This window comes from Stigmatopora nigra, chromosome 6 (assembly GCF_051989575.1).
Source record: "Stigmatopora nigra isolate UIUO_SnigA chromosome 6, RoL_Snig_1.1, whole genome shotgun sequence".
Lineage (NCBI taxonomy): Eukaryota > Metazoa > Chordata > Actinopteri > Syngnathiformes > Syngnathidae > Stigmatopora > Stigmatopora nigra.
This window is the reverse complement of record NC_135513.1, coordinates 5921234-5941590: the sequence shown is the minus strand read 5'-3', so window position 1 is coordinate 5941590 and position 20357 is coordinate 5921234. Positions and strand designations below refer to the sequence as shown.

The 20357-nt window shown below is 38.9% G+C and overlaps 1 protein-coding gene across 1 annotated transcript; it reads left to right on the top strand.

Moving 5' to 3' along the window:
• Positions 1–757: 757 nt before the first annotated feature.
• Positions 758–19891, top strand: kdm4c (lysine (K)-specific demethylase 4C). The gene is made up of 22 exons (XM_077718736.1): positions 758–861; positions 2527–2693; positions 2767–2942; positions 3181–3295; positions 3630–3823; positions 4458–4507; positions 4759–4862; positions 5089–5226; positions 5854–6047; positions 6175–6398; positions 6527–8424; positions 8519–8630; positions 9888–10078; positions 10272–10518; positions 12706–12782; positions 13111–13166; positions 13293–13401; positions 16542–16736; positions 17069–17239; positions 17689–17808; positions 18371–18463; positions 18910–19891. Exons 2-22 carry the CDS (start codon positions 2550–2552, stop codon positions 19075–19077), a joined length of 4776 nt encoding a protein of 1591 aa, XP_077574862.1. The 5' UTR covers positions 758–861; positions 2527–2549; the 3' UTR covers positions 19078–19891.
• Positions 19892–20357: the final 466 nt, after the last annotated feature.

Genomic DNA, 20357 nt, shown 5'->3' with positions numbered 1-20357 from the left:
AAGATATTGTTTTCTTTTCTTTTATGTGAACCTAAATACAATAAGTAAATACAAAAGTTGCGATAACTAAAGTGAGTAGAGCACAATTGGGTTATATACAAGACTAGGGAAGGCCAAACACAACTAAAAAGACTATTTGTCAGCATCATCAGGGTTTAATTGCATGAAAAGATTACTTGAAATCTATTGAGGAAACTGTGTAAAATGTATTTATTTAGTTTCCAATGAATATTTTCCATAAATTGAGCGTGTCTCTTTGTGCTGTCCCTGGACATTTTCACTTTATACTGCAGTTTGTTTCAGTAGTATGAAAATAAATATAAATAAATGAATGAATTTTGTACCTACTAATCTATGATGACTACTTACTATGTTGACTACTTATTTATTGATCATTGATTTGTTATTATTATTTATTTGAAGTCAATATTTCTGCACTTCCCCACTTATTTATGTTGTCGACTACTTATTTATGTATATATTACTTATTTATTGAATATTATTTAATGAATAGCATTCTTTTTTTTAAATTGATTGATCATTTATTTGTTTGTTGTTGTTATTTGTGGCAAAGCTTTAAAACACAATGACAATAAAAAAGCATTCAATTCAATTCAGTCTCTAATATCCCCAAAACGATAACTGCACAAACCAGCACAACGGAATAAAATACATATATTTATTTTTAATTTCAAGTAACTTCACGCTTATGTGCTTTTGTCGCTGGCCTAGTCAACGTAACACCGAAACAAGGTGCACGTGCACTACCAACCATGACCACTAGTTGGCATGTGAATCAGCTGGCCCGCACAAGGAAGGAAGGAGGATAACATCATCGCAGATCACTATTTTCAAGTCAAGGTAATGCATATTCTTTACATTCGCCATTCTACCCCATAATTAACCGCATGTCTCTTGTTAAGACTTTGCATTTCCGCACGATTTGGACGTTTTGTGACTGCTTTGCTACAGACTGCTACTTAGCCTAGCATTGATGCTAGATAAGTTGCCACATTCTCGTGTCAGTAAGGCAATGGATTGAAAATCACCGTTGCTATAGCATTGATCATGACAGTTTGGCAATAATGTCTAATATATGTGCATCGTGGGTTCTTAACGTGATCATTTGCAGTACGCATAGTCGTAAAGAGTAGTAGTTGCGGGCCTGAATAGCCACCTTACGTGGTGGGACATTTAAACCCTCTTTGCTGTGATCCTCCAAGTTAGCAAATCAAGCCCTCTGCTAAGTATTTGGCTGTTTTAATATCTTTCCAAACGATCACGCATTAGATGCGAGTCTTTGTCAAATACAAGTGAATTTTTGAATGAAACCCCGAGTATTATTTCATGAGTTTAGCGATCTGGGTTATTTTTACGTGCATTGCTTGAATCAAAACAAAACGAAAGCTAGTTCGTTAGCTGAGCAGACAACAAAGATGAACCCATGTTGATGACGCTTGGTTAACGTCAAAATATTGAAAGTTTCATGACCAACATAATTTAGTCACATGATGTGATTTAATGTTAATTGATGTCTTTTCAGCTAAGGTGTCGACTCACGCCATGCGCATTTTATTAACAGGTTAAGAGCAGGAACATGACAAACGGCGTAAAAATAGAATATAGATAAGATAGCAACAGTTCATCTTATTTATTTAAATAGCAGATCGTTTATATTCTTGTTTTGCACAAACACGCATCGTCCTATGGCACTGTGTTGTTGGTGATTTATGTTTTATCAAAAAGAAAAAAAAACACACCCACACACACATAAAACTGCTGGAGTCGTTTCTTTGTTTGTATTCGGGTTGAATTCACTTTTGGGAGTAGGATGGGGCAAATGCGAGAGGGTCCAGCTTGCTATTCTATCCGCTTTATTGGGAGCTCTACTTCCACCTTGTGGTGAAAATGCTAATTGCATACATATAATCAAAACAATACCATAATCACATAATCAAGACAAAGTTTAAGATTCATAGTAAATGCACATTACAATAATCACAACATGTGACTGCATTAGAAAATTCAAAAGGTTATACTACATAATGGATAATATAATTCAGATTTAACAGCTGGTGTTGGTTACACACTCGTTACAAAATTCAGCACTTCTGCAAACGTGTATACATTAAAATTGAAGCATTAGTTTTAGCATTAGTGCCACCCAGTAGATTCATGCAAATCGCTGTTATATAAAGCAAAAGGTTGAAACTGCTCACGATTAGAGGGGCAGATGGTTTTAATAGCTTTAAATTTAAACAGCCAGGATTAAAGTGTTGTAAATACACTGGAGTAAACTACACATCAACATCTAAATTAAATCAGTTTATCAGTTTCATCATTAATTTATTCATTTAGTTGTGAGTTTTAGTGATTCTAAAAATGAATGACTGTTTTTTTCGTATTAGCACAAAATTCTAAGAGAATAGTACAATGTACAAGCTTCTGAAGTTATTACTGAATTGAGTGCCATCATAAATGATCATAGTTTATAAAGCCAAATGTTTGCTTGTTTTTGTGCCGTAGGTTGCATCTAATGAGGCAACAGGATGGCGGGAGCAGAGGTATCACCCCCTGCAAACCCAACCTGCAAAATTATGACCTTCAGGCCCACCATGGAGGAGTTCAAAGACTTCAACAAGTATTTAGTTTACATGGAGTCTCAGGGTGCACAGCGTGCAGGTCTTGCCAAGGTAAGAAGACTAACACATTTCCTTCTGTCCTTCTCACAGTAAAAGTCCATTATTCCTCTTTTCATTTCTCCAGGTGATTCCTCCTAAAGGCTGGAAGCCTCGTCGTACTTACGATGACATAGATGATTTAATGATCGACGCTCCTATCCAGCAGATGGTGGCAGGCCAGTCAGGCCTTTTCACTCAGTACAACATTCAGAAGAAGCCACTCAGTGTACAGGAGTTCAGGCGACTAGCTAATAGTGACATGTGAGCACACTGATAATAGAACCCTCCTAATCAATGGTTTACTGTCTGACAAGAACATAGTCAAGTTTTTGTGTGATAATGATAGCATTTGTCTACAAGCCTCTGTTGTTATGTGCAAACCTGGATCAAAGTCTATGGATAAAATCATGTTATTGTATTATTTGTTATTGTGATGGGTAATACATATGTGTTTTAATTTTACAATTGCTCTTCTAAATTTGGATTCTCCCCTCCACAGGTACTGTACGCCTCGTTACTTGAACTATGAAGATCTAGAGCGGAAGTATTGGAAGAACCTCACGTTTGTTTCACCAATATATGGTGCTGATGTTGGAGGCAGCCTCTATGATGAGGTAAATTGACTCATTTATTAAATGTATTAATTAAATAATTTATTTCATTAAATAGACATTCATTAATCCCCATATTTCTGTGGAATCTATCATAAGCTGTTTCAATTTTATTTTCTCATCTCATTTTCTGAACTGCTTTATCCTCACTTGGGTCGTGGGGGTGCTGGAGCCTATCCTAGCTGACTTTGGGCTCACAAGTAACCTGACTAGCTAACTTCTTGAGATATGTGTTGTTCTTTTCCGTTTGACTCGAAAGCAGAAATAATTGTTATATGATAGTTCTATTTTAGACTTTGTTTGACCCCAAATTCTTTCACCGTGTTTCTCTATGAAGGATGTGGAAGAATGGAACATTGGGCACCTGAACTCAATATTGGATGTCATCGAGGAAGACTGTGGTGTGTCTATTCAGGGGGTTAACACGCCTTACCTCTATTTTGGCATGTGGAAAACAACCTTTTCCTGGCACACAGAAGATATGGACCTATACAGCATCAATTACCTTCACTTTGGAGAGCCCAAGTCTTGGTTAGTGTCTGTTATGTGTGAATGTTAAACTCAATCTTCTTGTTAAACAGAAAGCCATTTAGTGTAACAACACTACAAATTTTACAACAAAGTAGACACATTTGCAACCTTGAGAACTAAGCGTAACCACCTTAATTTCCCAACTACTCACTTAGCCCCGGGGTAGCAGGTGTAACACTGCTCGTTTATTATTATTGATTTGTCAGGGCAATTATTGGACAACAGCTTGTTTTAATCCTGTCAAGTATAATAAAATTGGGCCGTTACGTTCAAGTAAAGCTGGTAATCTAAATAAGAAGGCCAATATTGCTTACATTAAGCAGACACAATGTTGTAAAGTAGTATCGACCAGGCTGCTGCTCGCTTTTTCAGTCAGAACGATTAGGTCAAAGTATTTCAGAAGGTTTCTAGTGTCTGTGGGAAGTGGGCCAAATTCCATAAAAATATTATAGAAACAATGAAGGCAGGAACATTTTTCCTACATTTTTTCATTTATATTCCACTGGATAGCAGTCTTTAATTTGCAATGTCAATTTCTCTTGTTTGCACACACACACATAAACAAGCCATAACAATTAATTTATATAGTGAGTGCCACGATAGCAATTAATTCTCTCTTTCTTTTACCTAACAGGTATGCCATCCCACCAGAGCATGGGAAGAGACTGGAACGTTTGGCTACTGGTACATTTTTACTTTGGATTTTCCTTATACTTAAGCCTCAAAAGTGGTTAAGTAAATAAATATTGTTTTACAGTTTAATCTCTGTATTGGAACGTCAATATTTGGGATCTTTCAGAAAGAAAGATCAAATAAATAGAAGGCACTTAAATCCAATTTAAACTGTATGTGATTGCAAATGTTATGTTGTTTTGTTTTTAAATGAAGCTGAGTAAAACTTAATTAATTTTCTATGCCGCTGTGTGTTTTGTCAGGTTTCTTTCCCAATAGCACCAAGGGATGTGAGGCTTTTCTCCGTCACAAGATGACGCTAATCTCTCCCTTTGTACTAAAGAAGTATGGCATTCCCTTTGATAAGGTGAAAGTTACACTCTGTGTCACTCGTTTCTTGACATTAACTGTTTTTTCCCCTTTCAACCACTTTTTATGCAACTGAAATAAGCCATGCCAATTTTGACAAAATGTAGATATGGGCAGAGCCTTATTTTCATTTTTGTATTATTTCCTTTCATTTCCTTTTAAAGCAGAAGGCATTGTATTTCTTGCACTCTAACTGTTTCTACCTCTCATTTGAAAATGTTAAGATTACGCAGGAGGCTGGAGAGTTCATGGTCACCTTCCCTTATGGCTATCACGCTGGCTTCAATCATGGTTTCAATTGTGCGGAGTCAACCAACTTTGCAACCATTCGATGGATAGAATATGGAAAAAATGCCACTCAGGTAACAATTGAGTAGTATTACACAATTATTACATGTTCTTTTATTACTGAGGGGCACAAGTACACAATTCTAATAAATAAACTAATACAAATGACAAAAAATTGATTATAAAATGTATAGTATTACAATTAACCCTTTCTTGGTGTCAAGGTAAATTGGTGTAAAAGTAATGTGTACTTATAGAATTATTTCATTTGACTAGTAATACTTTAGTCTAAATGTAGAGATTTTTTGTAGTCAGCAGGGCTGACATAGAATTTATAGAATATAATTAGTAGTTCTTGTATTACTAGAAAATGTAACTTGTATTTGGAAGAAAACATAACTTGTGGCTTTATAACCCCATCCCTAACCCTGCCACACCCAGCCGCACTTAAATTATGAATTATAAATCCAAGAGTAAAAAACAACAGTCTGTAAGAAGAGATTTTTTTTATGAGTGTGAAATTGCAATTTAAAGCAGCCTCTTAAGGCATACTTACAGCATCTAATTAGAGCCCGAAGTGTAAAACTAATAAATGGGGGAAAGATAAAATGTGCCTCAATACAATACTTTCAGTTGGATATTATTTTTTCCAGTGTTATATTTAATAATATTAATGTTTGCCCATCCTTCCTTCCCTGTAGTGTACTTGTAGTAAGGATATGGTCAAAATATCCATGGAGCCTTTTGTAAAGAGGTTTCAGCCTGATCGCTATGCCAACTGGATGCTGGGCAAGGATTCTGCGCCCATCGACCACACACTTGCGACTCCCAGTACAACACCAGAGCTGCAAAGCTGGCTACAGAGGCGCTCCAGGGCAAAATCCTCAAATAAAACGTATTGTTCCCCACTGTTACTTTTTACAATGCTGAATCTTGTTGTTGTTACCTATAGTACCAATGGAAACTGATTTTAAAGTGTGTTAGAAGGCATTGCTCCTTAACATTGTTTTCCATGTCCACAGCTGCAGCCTCTCTCGAATGCGTTTAAAACGTCTCAGAACTTCAGAGGAACCTGTCAGCCTGGATGACAGTTCTCTCTCTAGTGGCAAGAGGAAATGCCCATCTGGACCTAAAGTGCGACGGCCTCTTCCAGAAACTCCGTGCACGTCAGAAAATCTAGCCGAAGACGTAGAGGAAAAACATGGAAGAGAGACGAGACAAAGCCAAAGCTCCTTGCACCTTTCTGGTAAATCTTTTCTATTTTTAATTCTTGTTATCCACTCATCTTTATTTCTTTTCCTTTTTATTGATGTTTAGTTTATAGTATTAACATTATTGCAAATTAATTTCTTGAAACCTGCTATCCATATACAGGTCGCTGTAGGCAAATGTGTGTTGTCAAGGTAAACCGGGTAGAGGGCAACCCTTTGAATGTCCCAAACATAGACTCTGAGTCCAGTTCCTGTCTGCCTTCTGCATCTGCAGAAAATACCTGTTTAAAGCAGGAATCTGAGGCTAACTGTGATCATCAAGATCTCTCACGGCTTGATAGAACTCCTGAAGAACTCCAAGATTTGTCTGAGCCATCGCAAATGCATCATGAAATAAACATGTCGACATGTTGCTCTTCTGAACCTCAAGACCTCTTAAATTCTCAGGACTGTCCTCCCATTGACCCTCCCATGGAGACCGCCCCACTCCACTCCCTTTCCCCCACACAAAGCATCTCCTCAGAGAAAGAGTTGGACTTGTGTCTTAATTCCGATGCTCAAACAATAGACTATTTTAGTACCGGAAACTCATCAAGTTCAGAACCAAACGCTAACAGCAGTGAGAACAAATCATCTGGAATTTGCCCAAACATAATTGTGAAACCAGAGAAAGCAATCGCTTTTGAACACTCGCAAAGCCCTCCACACGTAGTTGATGCAAAACCTGAGCCACTAGAGGGAGATAGTTGCACACCATGTGTCCCGCACTCCTTACCAGAGCATGACTGTATTTTAGAGAACGGTATTTTCCCACCATTGCTACAAAGCAATGCAGTGGATATGCCACACCTCACTCCAGAGCCAATAGAAACATTTGGAATCAGTCCTCTACCCCCAGTATTGATCCAAGAGATGCCCTCCCTCACCCCAGCTGATGAAGGGCTTCCTTCCATATTAAAATCTTGCACATTCTCCCACCAATTTGCACCTGTACTTCAAAGAGAGACAGCAGGAGGTACTTCATCGTCCAATGGAACAAAACAAGAAGAGTGTAATTCAAGCGTTCCCAAAGAATCTTCTTGTACAGAGCAAATCCATGACTGGCAATCACATTATTCAGATGATGTTCAAAGCAACACAGTTTCACGCTTGGAAAGTGATGTGGCTAATCAACCGGGCAGTGACATCCACAAAACACACGTTGATGTAGGTGCAGAAAAACACACAATAATTGAAAATGTTGCAGAGAGTAATGCCAACTACAGCCTTACTGAGGGTGTTGAACTCCAGATAGAGCAGTATTCCAACCTAGCAGAGTTACCAACGAGTGAGGACTCTAAAGAGCAAACTGGAAAAGATATTGCATTAAGACAAAGCGCCATTGGACCTCCCGAGCCTGGTACGTTAATCAATAATCTCTTCTCCCCTTCAATGCTACAGCACACTTACTCAGAATTAGAACTCAAGTCTCAATCGCACTATGCATCACAGAGCCCACCCACAGAAGCCAAATATGACTCTAGCAGCATTTGGACGAACCTCAACTCCCAAGGCCCTGCTGTGCTCATCCAAAGCCTCCAACCTGAACCCCCATGTGACTTCACTCATGAGTCAATTCCATATACTGTGTGGACTGAATCTCAGTGCAGAGAGGTCATAGATATGGACAACCCTCGTGAGGAACTATGTGAGACTCAAGAGGGTGAGGAAGGACCACTCACTTGGGCTCAGCTTCACCCCACCTCGGTCATTTCAGGAACTGCCGGAAATGAAGTGGAATTTTGTGGAAATGAAGGAGAATTTGATGGGGGCCTATCCCCTAGAGTAGAGCCTGGTAGAGGAATACAGTCCTCGTTAGATGCTGTGATACCTCTGGTATTGACGGGATGTAATCAGGACGGAATGTCTGATCTGGAGGAAGAGGAATCGGATTTTGAAGAGGAAGAGCTGGAAAGCAGTACCAACGAGGAGGGCAGCAGTGAGTCATCTGATGAGGAGGAGAGTGATCCAAGCAGCTATGAGTGTGATGAATCAGGCTTGGAACCAGGGGAGGTTTGTGCTGTAAGTATTTAATGAAGCTGTCCCATTATAACATCCTCTTCGACAAAATGTGTATTTGCACTGATTACTATCCTCCCTCTTCTGTTCATGCCAGTACCCTGCTTTGTCGGTAAAAAAGACCACGAAAAGCTGGCGTCACCCACTCAGGAAACCCACGGCTAGGGCTGTACCCACTGCCGTTAAACATCAGGCTGTCAGTGATGATGGTGAGTACACACGCAAATGTACACACAGTTCAACAAGAAGTACCAATGAGGTTTTGCTTTTATAAGAATCAGACAGTGATGTAAGCCAAGAGCTAGTCTCCTATGGTATGTGTGGTTTTTGTTGCATAGCAGGTGGGATCAAGCCAGAAACCATGATCATTTGGCTTTTAATATTCATTGCAGTGAGGTGGAAAACAAGTGGGATTTGATGAACCAAAATCATTATTCAACATCAACAACATAATAGCGCACCACATCATTTCCTTTGTTTTAGTTGTGAGGCTATCAAGAAAATTGCCTCACTCGTGAATAGACCTTGTCTTAATGCAGTCAACAAGATATCAGAGTAATGTGAGGCAACATTTGTGTTGCCTTTTTACAAGCACTGAACCATTTACCTCTCGTTTTTCATTTTTTATGTCCCTCACAAACGATCCTTCGGATGTAAATGTGTGCATTACGCAAAAAAGATTTACCTCTACGTCCTGTCGTAATAAAATACAGCTGTGATATATATGTGCCATTTGTTTTAATGGTTAAGAAGCCGTGGAGTCTTGAATGATCAAAAGTAGAGGTACATATGGAAACATCACGTTTTTCATTTTCCTGTTGGTGTTAAAGGATCAATCATTTACTCACGATCTTCACTGTTTATACTTGAGCAACATTTTCAACTGACAGTCCTTGTTTATGGTGACAATTGAAGCTTCCTATTTTCTTTCTTTTGTGAGATCATTACTGGCAATATTTCTCAAGATATATTGTCCTCTAATGCAACAATGCTGAGGACTTTTGTAGTTTTGAACATAAAATATGGAGGATGTGATTTTCAGGGTTTGTTTATCGACACATGAGAATACTATGTATTGAAAATGTGCTTTGAAAATATTTGGAGACTAAACAATTCAGCATTTAATTGCTGATATTAAAGCGATAAAATTGGTTTCACTACCTTACTCAGCCAGATTTATTTTGGGGCATGGACTTTAGGAAGCTAAATAACATCATCAGTGGCCTGGTATAAATACAAAATTAATTTTGCCTCAGATTTTAAATAGTTTTTTTCTGTATTTGGGCTGCGTTTAATAATTCACAGTGAAAGAGCCAGCAATTAAAGGCTGTAGGCCATCAGCCAAGAGTTTTCTAGGCAACCGGCGCATTATGCAACAATGGTTGAAACTGTAAAATTTCTTCAAGGGCTCAAAGATGCTACCATGAGTTAAATACCCACGACATGATCAATGTCTATATGTTAAGATCTAGATTCCCCTGGAGCAACTTTAGAAGATGAGGACGATGAGCCTGAGCTCCAAGCATGGGCAAGACCGCTGACCTACCTGTGGCAGAATAGGAAGAGCTGTTTCACAGCTGAAAGGGAGTACAACGCCCATGCTGCCACAATGGAGCCATTCTGTGCTGTATGCACACTTTTTATGCCCTACTATCAGGTAAGATGGATGATCTGTTTAAAAAAAAGATTTGACAATGATCTGTGTATCAGTTAGCCTCTGCATGCCTACTCAAACCTGCCATTCACACAAATGACTTTATTCAAGAAGATAGCGTTTTTTCCTAAAGATACATATTGTATTATTTCTCTTTGCTGAATCGAAGTTGATCACAAACTGGTTTCCATTCTAGGGTGAAGACAAAGCAGAGGATAGTTACCCCAAAACAGCAGAGGGGGCATCAAAATCCTTGTCTCCAAAGGAAGATTCTGCTCATTGTTACTGGGCACGTTTGCGGAAATCTAAACCCTTGATCCCAGAAATCTGCTTCTCCTTCCGTGAGCAAAATTGCCCTCCAACTCCCACCAATCCTCTACTGCTGGAAGATGGCACCTCTCCTCTACTCTCCTGCCAGGGATGCTGCCTTCAAGTACATGCAAGTATGTGTCTTCCGATTCAAATAGTTATTTGAGTTAGTTCCAGGTGGAACATGGGTGTTGCAAATGCTAAGTGAGTGTGCCACCTATTCAACTGGGACATATTATTTAGATTCTCAATCTTGAGCTACTTAGAACAGTTTTTCCCAAGCTTTTTTGAGCTGCGGCACACTTTTTGCATAGAAAAAATATCAAGGCAAACCACTCTTAGCATTATGAAGTCTTTCTCAACAGTTGTATTAATATGAATTAAGTAAAGCCTGGAAAACCAAAGATCTTTTGGTTTACCTTACATAAAAAATAAGCAACAAAATGACTTTAATCTCACAATATTACGTTTTCAATCTTGTTATAGTACAATCCGTGATTCCATATTTCAATTTAAACTTGTAATAGTTCGATTTTAATCTCTTATTATTGAGATTTCTCTCTCTGTCTTGTCTTGTATGACTTGTTGTAATTTCCCGCGGCACACCTGAGCATCGCTCACAGCACACCAGTATGCCGCAGCACACTGGTTGGGAAACACTGACTTAGAGGGTCAGTGGGTTTAAGCTCTGAATCATTTCTTCTTAGAATTCCACTCCCACCCTGAGGATTCAAAGTTTTTTTTCCCCCTCCTTGTCAACGGTATGAGGATGCATCCTCTGTCTACATCTCACACACTTCCCAGCAAAAAGCCCCAAGTCAATTCCAGAAGCCTTCACACGCAAACACCCCCCCCCCCCCCCCCCACACACACACACACAAAAAGTCCAAACCGAGACTCGAGGCAGAGTACATTATTCAAATCCTTCATTCACGCACTTCAACTGGCATCCAATTCTTCCTCAAATCCACACACATTCTTCCAAAATCTTAAGCCCTTATTTGGTCGGCACGCAGAGACACGCAAAGATCTTTAAATGTTCATCTTTAGCCTTGAAATCCCCCTTACCTCAAAGATGACATATCTTTTCCTTAAATTGCTTTCAATCCCTGCTTTGCCACTTGTGTTGATCCCTTCATGTTTTATCCTGGAGGGTGTAGGTGTTGTTTACGTGCTGTGTCTGCATGCGGCTAACCACTTTTCACTGTGTATTCAACATGCTAAGTTGCTCTACACAAGTGCAGTGGCATATTGGGATTGCACTCTGTCATTTGACTCTAATGATAAAACCACAAGTTTGGTTTCAAAACCATCGGTAAGCACCGGTTGAAGCATCTTCTACTGAGTTACTTGATCTTTGGAAAGGAAAGAGGTGTGATTGGACCTTATGCTTGGTTTGGCAAGCAATAGCAGAGGCAAAGATCTGAGACTAGAGTCCTACACACACTTTCTAAATGGGAAAACAGCCTCCCCTATGGCTCAAATGCCCAAATCCTCAAGGTATTGATTTTTAAACTGCCGCTTTCTTTGAGCTTTTTCATCCTAAATACTTTTTTTGGGATACAGATAAATAAAACACAAATTTCCAGTAACTAAATACGTTTCACATATCTAGTTAAAGAACAAATTGTCACGGAATGCATTAAAGAATTGAAATAAATACCATAGTGCTTGAAATAACATTCAAGGATCACCATTTAACACCAAAATTGGTATCACATTTATCTGATAACAATCCTTAAATACACGTTTCAATAAATAGATTTATCCATATTTCCCATTGTGTTATGCATTGCTTACTTTACAACATAGAGATTCAATGTTCAATGAAAAAAAATACATGTCTTGCAGAATAATGTCTTATTTCTATAGATGTCTGACAATTTATTGCCCATTCTCGATCAACTTTGTTTTTCTTTGTTAAAGACTCTCACAATTCTCCTTTAAAGTAGAATTGTTCGCCTCATTTTCCATATAAAAACGAGAGTGCATCAGGCTGAACCAACATTGAAAAGAAAAAAAAGGGCCATTAGGGAAATAGACAGGCATGTTATTTTGACTTATTGCTGCATCACTCCAGTCACCTCCTGAGTGACATGTTTTCAAAGTACTTCAGGAAATTTAGCTGTCTGGGAGCATTATAGTCAACATTATGGCACAAGGTTGTTCTCGTTAAGTGACTGAAAATGGCGAGAGTCTTACGGAAATTCCTTGAAATGATATATTCATAGGCGAACAGTGTTTCAGACCAACATTGTGTTTTTAAATATCACCTGGGCTTTTCATTGTGGAACTCATATCATATTTTAATCTTCTTTTAGGTTGCTACGGTGTCGCAGCAGATGAGGCCAGCGAGCGATGGTCCTGTGATCGCTGTGCGGAGAGCTTATTTACAGCAGTAAGCATATAATTACGCTTTATTTACTTTTAGTATTTTTGTGGTTGTTTTTCAATCAAGATTTTTCATTTATTTTTCATAATCTTCATCTTCCCTCTAAGAAATATAGACAAAAAATGTTTATTTTCTGTAATATTTAACTAATAAGCCTTAAATAACTGTCAATGCTACTTGTAAGTATGGATCGAGGAAAATAAGCAAACAATGTCAACGAATCCCTTTGGATATGAAAATATTTTTCCATGAAGCAGTCTCATGAGCCACACATGAAAAAGCAGCCTGCTTAAAAGCTTCTTTAGCGTTCTCGTCTCTCTTAACTTTTCCTCAGGAATGCTGTTTGTGTAACCTCAGAGGTGGAGCATTGAAGAAAACCCAAAATGACAAGTGAGCCACTCTTTGAATCCTTGATTAGCCCAGCAAATTCATGTCTGATCCCTGGAGTACAGACACAATATGTGTTTGCATGTCTTAATCACACCCCCCGTGTATTCATTTGTATGTAACGTATAGATGGGCTCACATCATGTGTGCGGTAGCACTGCCAGAGGCAAGATTCAGCAATGAAGTCAAGCGGGGTCCCATTGACACGAGTCGGATCCCCATGCAGCGATATAAACTGGTAAGGGGCCCTCCTTTGCATACGTAGATCTAGTGCTGGAATTCCCCAGGTTCTTACGGACAGGCACGGTCTAATTAATGAAGTGTTCACAGCTTCATTTAACGATGTGAGACGAACATGCCCGCAATCAAAGGGAGATAATTAACCACTAGTGGGTGCGAGCGGGCTTGCATTAGTGCAAATGTCTTTTAGTGCGTGTGTGCGTATACTTGCATCTGTGGTTTGTGTGCATGTGTTTGCTTAATGAGAGAGCCGCAGTGCGTCTCTGTGGACTTGACATGTTGCCACCATAGTTAGCCTTATGCTCCAGGCAGGATGATAGCTAACACAATGAAAAGTAGTGGTGAGGCACTTTCTCAACTCAAGTAGATAATCGTGATGAACCCTGCCTGCTCAGTTCAGCTTGGATTAGTCTCAAGGAAATATTATCACATATAAAGATCAATTCAAGGTTGTAAGAAGAACACTACAAAAGTAAAGAAACACGAATAAGTGGATGCCATCTCTTTAACATTTGCTTGCATTATTCACCCAACGTTGCGAAATACAAATTATTGCAATTATGATTATAAACAGACACTATTATTCATACATATTATTTCGCTTGTCCAAATGGCCTATTATGGTAGTGATGTTTAATTTTTAAAATAAAAACTTTAATTTTTAGTTGATTAAACGCCGACACGGGCTGAATCAAAACTTTTCAGCCTCAAACAATCTGTGAAATACTGTCTAATCATTTGAACTAATTCCTAAAAGTGTGCCTATGCAGGGAATATGAATGACTGAATCCTAATGTTGGCACTGATGTCCTCGCATAGACAATGCCAAGATGTGATTCAAACTAAAAAAAGAATAACACATTTCCTTACCACACCGCAAAGTGGTTAGCCAATATTTTAAAACAACAACAAGAGAAGAACTTTAATAGTTTTCTATGCTTATGCAAACAAAAATTACGGCTGCTATACATTTCTTTTGTTCAGCCTGTTCATTTTACATCCTTCATAAGCCATGTGTTTTGAGGCCAGCCCTGGACTCGATGCCCCTGTAGCGCCCCACCACATTCATAATTTACTTAAACACAACACACACTCACAGGAGTGCGCCCATACACATTCATAATTTATTGTGGGAATGTTCTTAACGCATGGCTCAACACAGGCACCCAAATATACTCCAGAGAGGACACAGGAATTGCGCAAAGTGGGTTAGACTGCGACGTGAATGCTCAAATATGAGAAAATGTTAATGTTCTCACAATCCTTTGAGCTTTCATGCATATAGTTTTTTTTTATCTTTGCCCAACAATTACTTCACACTGCTATACATCTGCTCATAAACAAATGCAGCCCCCTATAGACAAATAATTCCTTGCACGCCTATCCAAATTTTGCCACAACGGTTCCAATGGTTAGACTAGACGCTTGGCCAGCATTTCAGTCCTGGCGGAACACAAACGTCCATAATAGAAGAGGTGTGGAAATGGGTCTCTGGAAATGTAGGCCAAGCACACAGCAGACATCCTTCACTTCTAAAATATAAAATAATCAAATGCACATGTTAAAGAGACCAAAACATAAGAAAAGTGCATAAAAGTAAACATATCAAGTATTCATGTAATCTTTTGGCCTGTCATTACAATACGGATATGGGTTTTTGAAGTTTCTGTGTATAATATTTCCCATTGCTCAGTTCATTTGTGTAAAAAAAAGCAAAAAATAGAATATGCAAGATACATTTTATCTTGAAGAGAAGGTTGGAATTTGAGGTTTTTTATTTTGCACCAAGCAGGATTGATGATGTGATTGGGCTGGAGATTGTCTTTCCAATCTGGCAACCCCGATCCCATGCAGCTTCCACTAAGAGTTTGAAATTTGAATGAATTTCATATCCTTTTTAATACAATGTTTGATTGGAATGCATTACTTCAATGTAAACCTAATTGATCCCATAGCTCATAGAATTTGATAACTTGACGTGGTGCGTCATAAGTAGAGCCACATTTACATTTTTTTACCAGCCTACTAATTCCCATTTGAGCTACTCAATTACTCCTACCTTTTTATTGTCTATGTACGGTCTCTTTCATTTATTGTCAAACCATGAAAATTTACATATGGTCCTTTGAAATAAATGAACAAGTTAATGACTTTTGCAAAGGATGTGAAAATGCAACCTGAGACACAGCAACTTAGACTAAAAGAAATTGTGTTAGCCATGAAGGCGATTGACTGAAATTGAAGAAGACTGACTGAGGCAGCCAGTAGAAATATAATGGCAGGATGTTGTCATTTTTTTTCTCTCCCCCTTAGCGGGAGAGCAGATGATTTGAGGCGGAGCGGAAACACCACATTGACCGGTTTGAACTTGATTGGCTGTTTAGTGCACCAAAGTGGCCAGTGGTTGGGAGTGAACCTGTGTAGAGATTCATGGTCGCAGTATTTGCCCAAGCACAGCACCAATACCGCAGTGCTGAGTGGTTGTGGCAACATTAGATGAGGTCATCTGATTGCTGTTATTTGGGGCTTTCCCTCCATTGTAATGTTGGAACAAGACGTTTGTGTGGAAAGCATTGCCGCTTTGGCTCTTCTCTCATCCGTTTGTTTATGTGCTCTGTGGTTGAAATCAAGTTAGAGATTCAAGCCACGACCACAAGCTAACTCACTTTATTGTCTTTTAATTTGTTTTTTCTGTTGCTCATTTTCAAGTGCTTTCAAATGAAATGCAAAGCAGGCGATATTTAGCCCTATTCAAAGACCGCACTGTTGATGATGTTTAGGCACAACATAAGGACTCAATGACACAGTTTAAGATATGACTGAGGAGATACTTTGTCCCAGTCTTTATGTGGTCCATATTTAATTTAAAAGCAAGTTACATTTGCCTTGACTGTCAATCAGGTTTATATAAAGCGGCATGAATGATGCCGAGTGTTCATCGCTTTAGTTATTCTTGAAACAAAAATGCAAATTATAGAACTCCAAGAACGTTTTAGTGGTTGTGTGAGGTAGACCTATTTTGATTGCCTGCTCTAGTGTATTTTTTTTTTCATGGGATAAAAGATAAATCAAAAGAACTGGTCGTCATCAGTCACCTTCTGATGTTGACAGTTTGTTATGGTATATGTGTGTTCACAGAAGTGCATCTATTGTCGTAAACGCTGGTCGGGGAAGCGCCAGGCAGGTGCGTGCATCCAGTGCTCATGTGGCCGATGTCCCACCTCTTTTCATGTGACCTGTGGCCATGCCGCGGGTGTTGTCATGGAGCCGGACGATTGGCCGTATGTAGTTTCAATCACCTGCCACAGACACCAGTCACGGAGCTCTTCAGCTGTAAGTTATTCGACAGCTGTTTCCTGTTTCTGCCTCGTGCTCATATAGTAGAGGCAAGGCAGCTTCTACTGAATAAAATGAATAAAATGACATTGAAGAGAATACGCAAGACAAATTGTTTATTAATTTTCATCTTATATTTAAAGTCAAGTTCAGTTCACATGGATAAACAGACAACCACCAAAAAATGCTTCTGCTTAAGGCACTCTAATCAAACTTTGAACTGACCCATTAAATGTAAATGAATAGCAGCAGAAGTACAGCTTTTCCTTTTTTCTTTTTTTTAAAATCTTAATTAAATTATAATTTCATCTTTTACTCTCCTTCATTAGAAACAGCGGGCGTCTCAAGCGTCCATCTCACTGGGCCAGACAGTCATTTCCAAGCACAAGAATCTCCGCTACTACAGCTCAAAGGTCACAGAGATCACCTCCCAGATGTTTTATGAGGTCATGTTTGATGATGGCTCCTTCTCCAATGATACCTACCCTGAGGACATAGTCGTAAGGATATGTTTTATTAATTCCTTTTTGGATAGGTTACCTCTCTCTTCCAAAATGAGAAAATTTCCACTTGTATGCAAAAGTAGGACTTAATGGTTGCACTTAGCCTTGTACGATCATAGAATCAGGGGATCAATTCTATTTGTTTTTCGTAGTATTTCTTGTATGTGCTTGTATAAAATGAAGAGATCTAAGAAAATAACAAGGTCTCGATTCTCCATTAAGGTTTTATGAGCTCTGGTGATATGTGCCTGACTTTGGGGGCATTCAGCTTTGGATTCCCCATTTTATTTTCACTTGTTGGCTAATGGATTGAAATTGACACTTGATCAAAAGTGGCAAATTATTTCAATATATATACATATATACCCAGACTATCTCACTGAAAATCCTTTTTCAGTTTATTTCTAGTGTTTGAGACTGACTGTTTCTTGGATGTTTACTTTTAGAGCCGCGATTGTGTCAACATGGGTCCTCCTGAAGTCGGTGAAGCCGTTCAAGTTAAATGGCCCGATGGACTCTTCTATGATGCCAAATATTTAGGATCCAATGTGTCCTACATGTGCCAGGTGGGATGAACACTAGTGACCCAGAAACACACTTATTAAACCTTCCGCCCTTTTTTTCCCCTCCTCTGAAAATGCGAAAGTTGTGTCCCGGGCGGAGTGAGGGAGTGCAAAGTAGTTGAACTCCCTGGACATCTGCGTCATCGTGACTTCTTTTGGTGCATGTGAGAACAGCTAGAGGTAGAAAAAGATACAAGACACTGCAGCTAGAAACAAAAGTGGCAAAGCCAGTGTGCTCACAAGCGCTGTTCAGAGCGAGGATGGATGGGAAGAGAGAGCCGAGGATGATAAGGATGCGATGACGTGCATAATTCAAACTCTCTGAAATATTCACCAGGCTCCGAGTCATGGGCACTCCCGCTCCAAACACACACACACACACTTAAAGCTTTATTTAGTCCAGCTGGGCGTCAAACGTTAGTTATGCGCTAATGCATCCGTGATGCACTGGCTTGCATAAGTTCAGATTCTCTTAAACAAGTTAGTTCAAGGACTTCTTTGGATTTTTCTTTGTACCACAACTCACTCACTCATCGCTCATTGACGACTGTGTGTATGTGTTCAGGTGGAGTTTGAGGACGGTTCTCAGGTCCTGGCAAAAAGGGACGATGTCTACACATTGGACGAAGACCTGCCTAAAAAGGTGAAGCGTCGACTTGTAAGTATAATAATCACCCCGTGTCACATGATAGATTCTAAGTTACGAGACAGCGTCTCGGCCATCTGACTGTCTCATATGCTCGTACCTTAAATTCCTCGTATGTCAAGGTATTACTGTACTAGGTTTAAGTAAGTGGAAATTTAAAAAAATATATTTTTAAATATAGCCCCAGGACTTTCTGGCTTATATCTCTTAACTAATTCATGGCCATTGATATAGGTATAGACATTAAATTCATTTCAACGTGGATGTCCAATCCAATTTGACTGAATGATTGCTGCCAGCCTCCCAAGCTGAGTCCATCATGCTCAATTGCAATCGTAAAAACATTATTTTAAATTCTTCCACTACACTGATGAAGTCATGATTTCCTCAAATGCACTTTCTGTTTAAAAACATGACACACTACTTAAATCTTGTCGCCCATATTTTCCATTTGTTAGTCCACAGCCTCCAGCATGCGCTTCCAGGACGCCTTCTTCACCACGCAAGGCGAGCGGAAGCGGCAACGAACTCCCAATTCTCGCTTCCAGAATGATTACGTGGCCCTGCCGGATCTCCGTGCCACTTCCAAAAGCACATGGGAGCAACACAAAGGGAAAGAAAAGTGATTGTGTGCTGACAACTGACAAATGAATGCACTGAAGTCAAAGTTGATTGACTTGTGTGTTTGTATGTGTGTGTGTGTGTGTGTAATTTTTTGTGTGCTTGAGATTATATTTTTGGGACTGTAAATTATTTCTCTGTAACCAGCAAATGGGGCAGAGAAAAACGACTCATCAGGAGCTTCGAATGCATTTGTCAACTCTTCATTAATGATTGTTGGACGAGCTTTGCAAATGTCCAGCTGGGCAGAAAATGGTTACTCGAGGACATCTCAGTTGCCTCCTTTTGCTTTTAAATTCCACCAGGGAGCGAAAAAGCGAAATGTAATTTTCAATTTGTCATCATTTTTTTTGTTCTTTCTTTTTTTTTTTTTTTACATGATAATTGTTTAGTGTTGTTTCCTAAACAGCTTGCCCATGGTAGGTTTTTAGGGTTTGGTTATTTCCCAAGTTTTTATTTTGAACATTTCTGCACCTTGCTTTATGTATTTTCTTCCTTGCTTGTCACGGCTCCCTCGCATGTTTGACCCTGTCCCTACCTGCGCCATCATGGCTTCCTCTCTGCTCTGTACGTCAATTATATATTCTTTCAATTCATATTTGATGAGGAAAAACATCATGCACATTGAGATTAATAGTAAAAATGAGTCATTAATTTTGACAGATAGGAAGCCATGCCCGTGTGCATCGAATGCTCTTAACAATTAAACATACTGTTGAAATTATTTAAATTTGTATTTATTTTTGTGCTTGCTATAGTTAAAAACTATTGCTAACTGCTGTAAGGAAAGCATATTAAAATGTTTTTTTTAATTGCCAATCATTTTGCCTTTTTTTTTTAAGAATGGAAAAACATGTCATATCTTTTAAACTTGTCATTTGTATTAAAATGAAGAAAACTTCTTTTTTTAGAAAAGGTAAAACAAAGACTATCATACAACATTGTGTTTATGTTTATAGTGTATACTTGGGAAAGCATTTTGGATACACCCTGTATTGTATGCCAGTCAGCAAGCGAGACAAAAAGAGACATTTATCAGAAAGCTCTATCATATTAACCCAGGGAAGATACAAATATGAATGCCCAGAGTGACAATGTTGGGTTTATGCCATCTACCAAATAGCGAGACAATGTGGAGTGAATGAAAATGTGCTCAATAACATCACCGCCTTTTAATCTTTACATCCCTCGATAATCATATCAGAGCCATAACAGAAGATAGAGCATTTATTTATCCACCCAAGCTTCTAAACCCAGTGAAATAAGATATTGCCTGACATTTGCA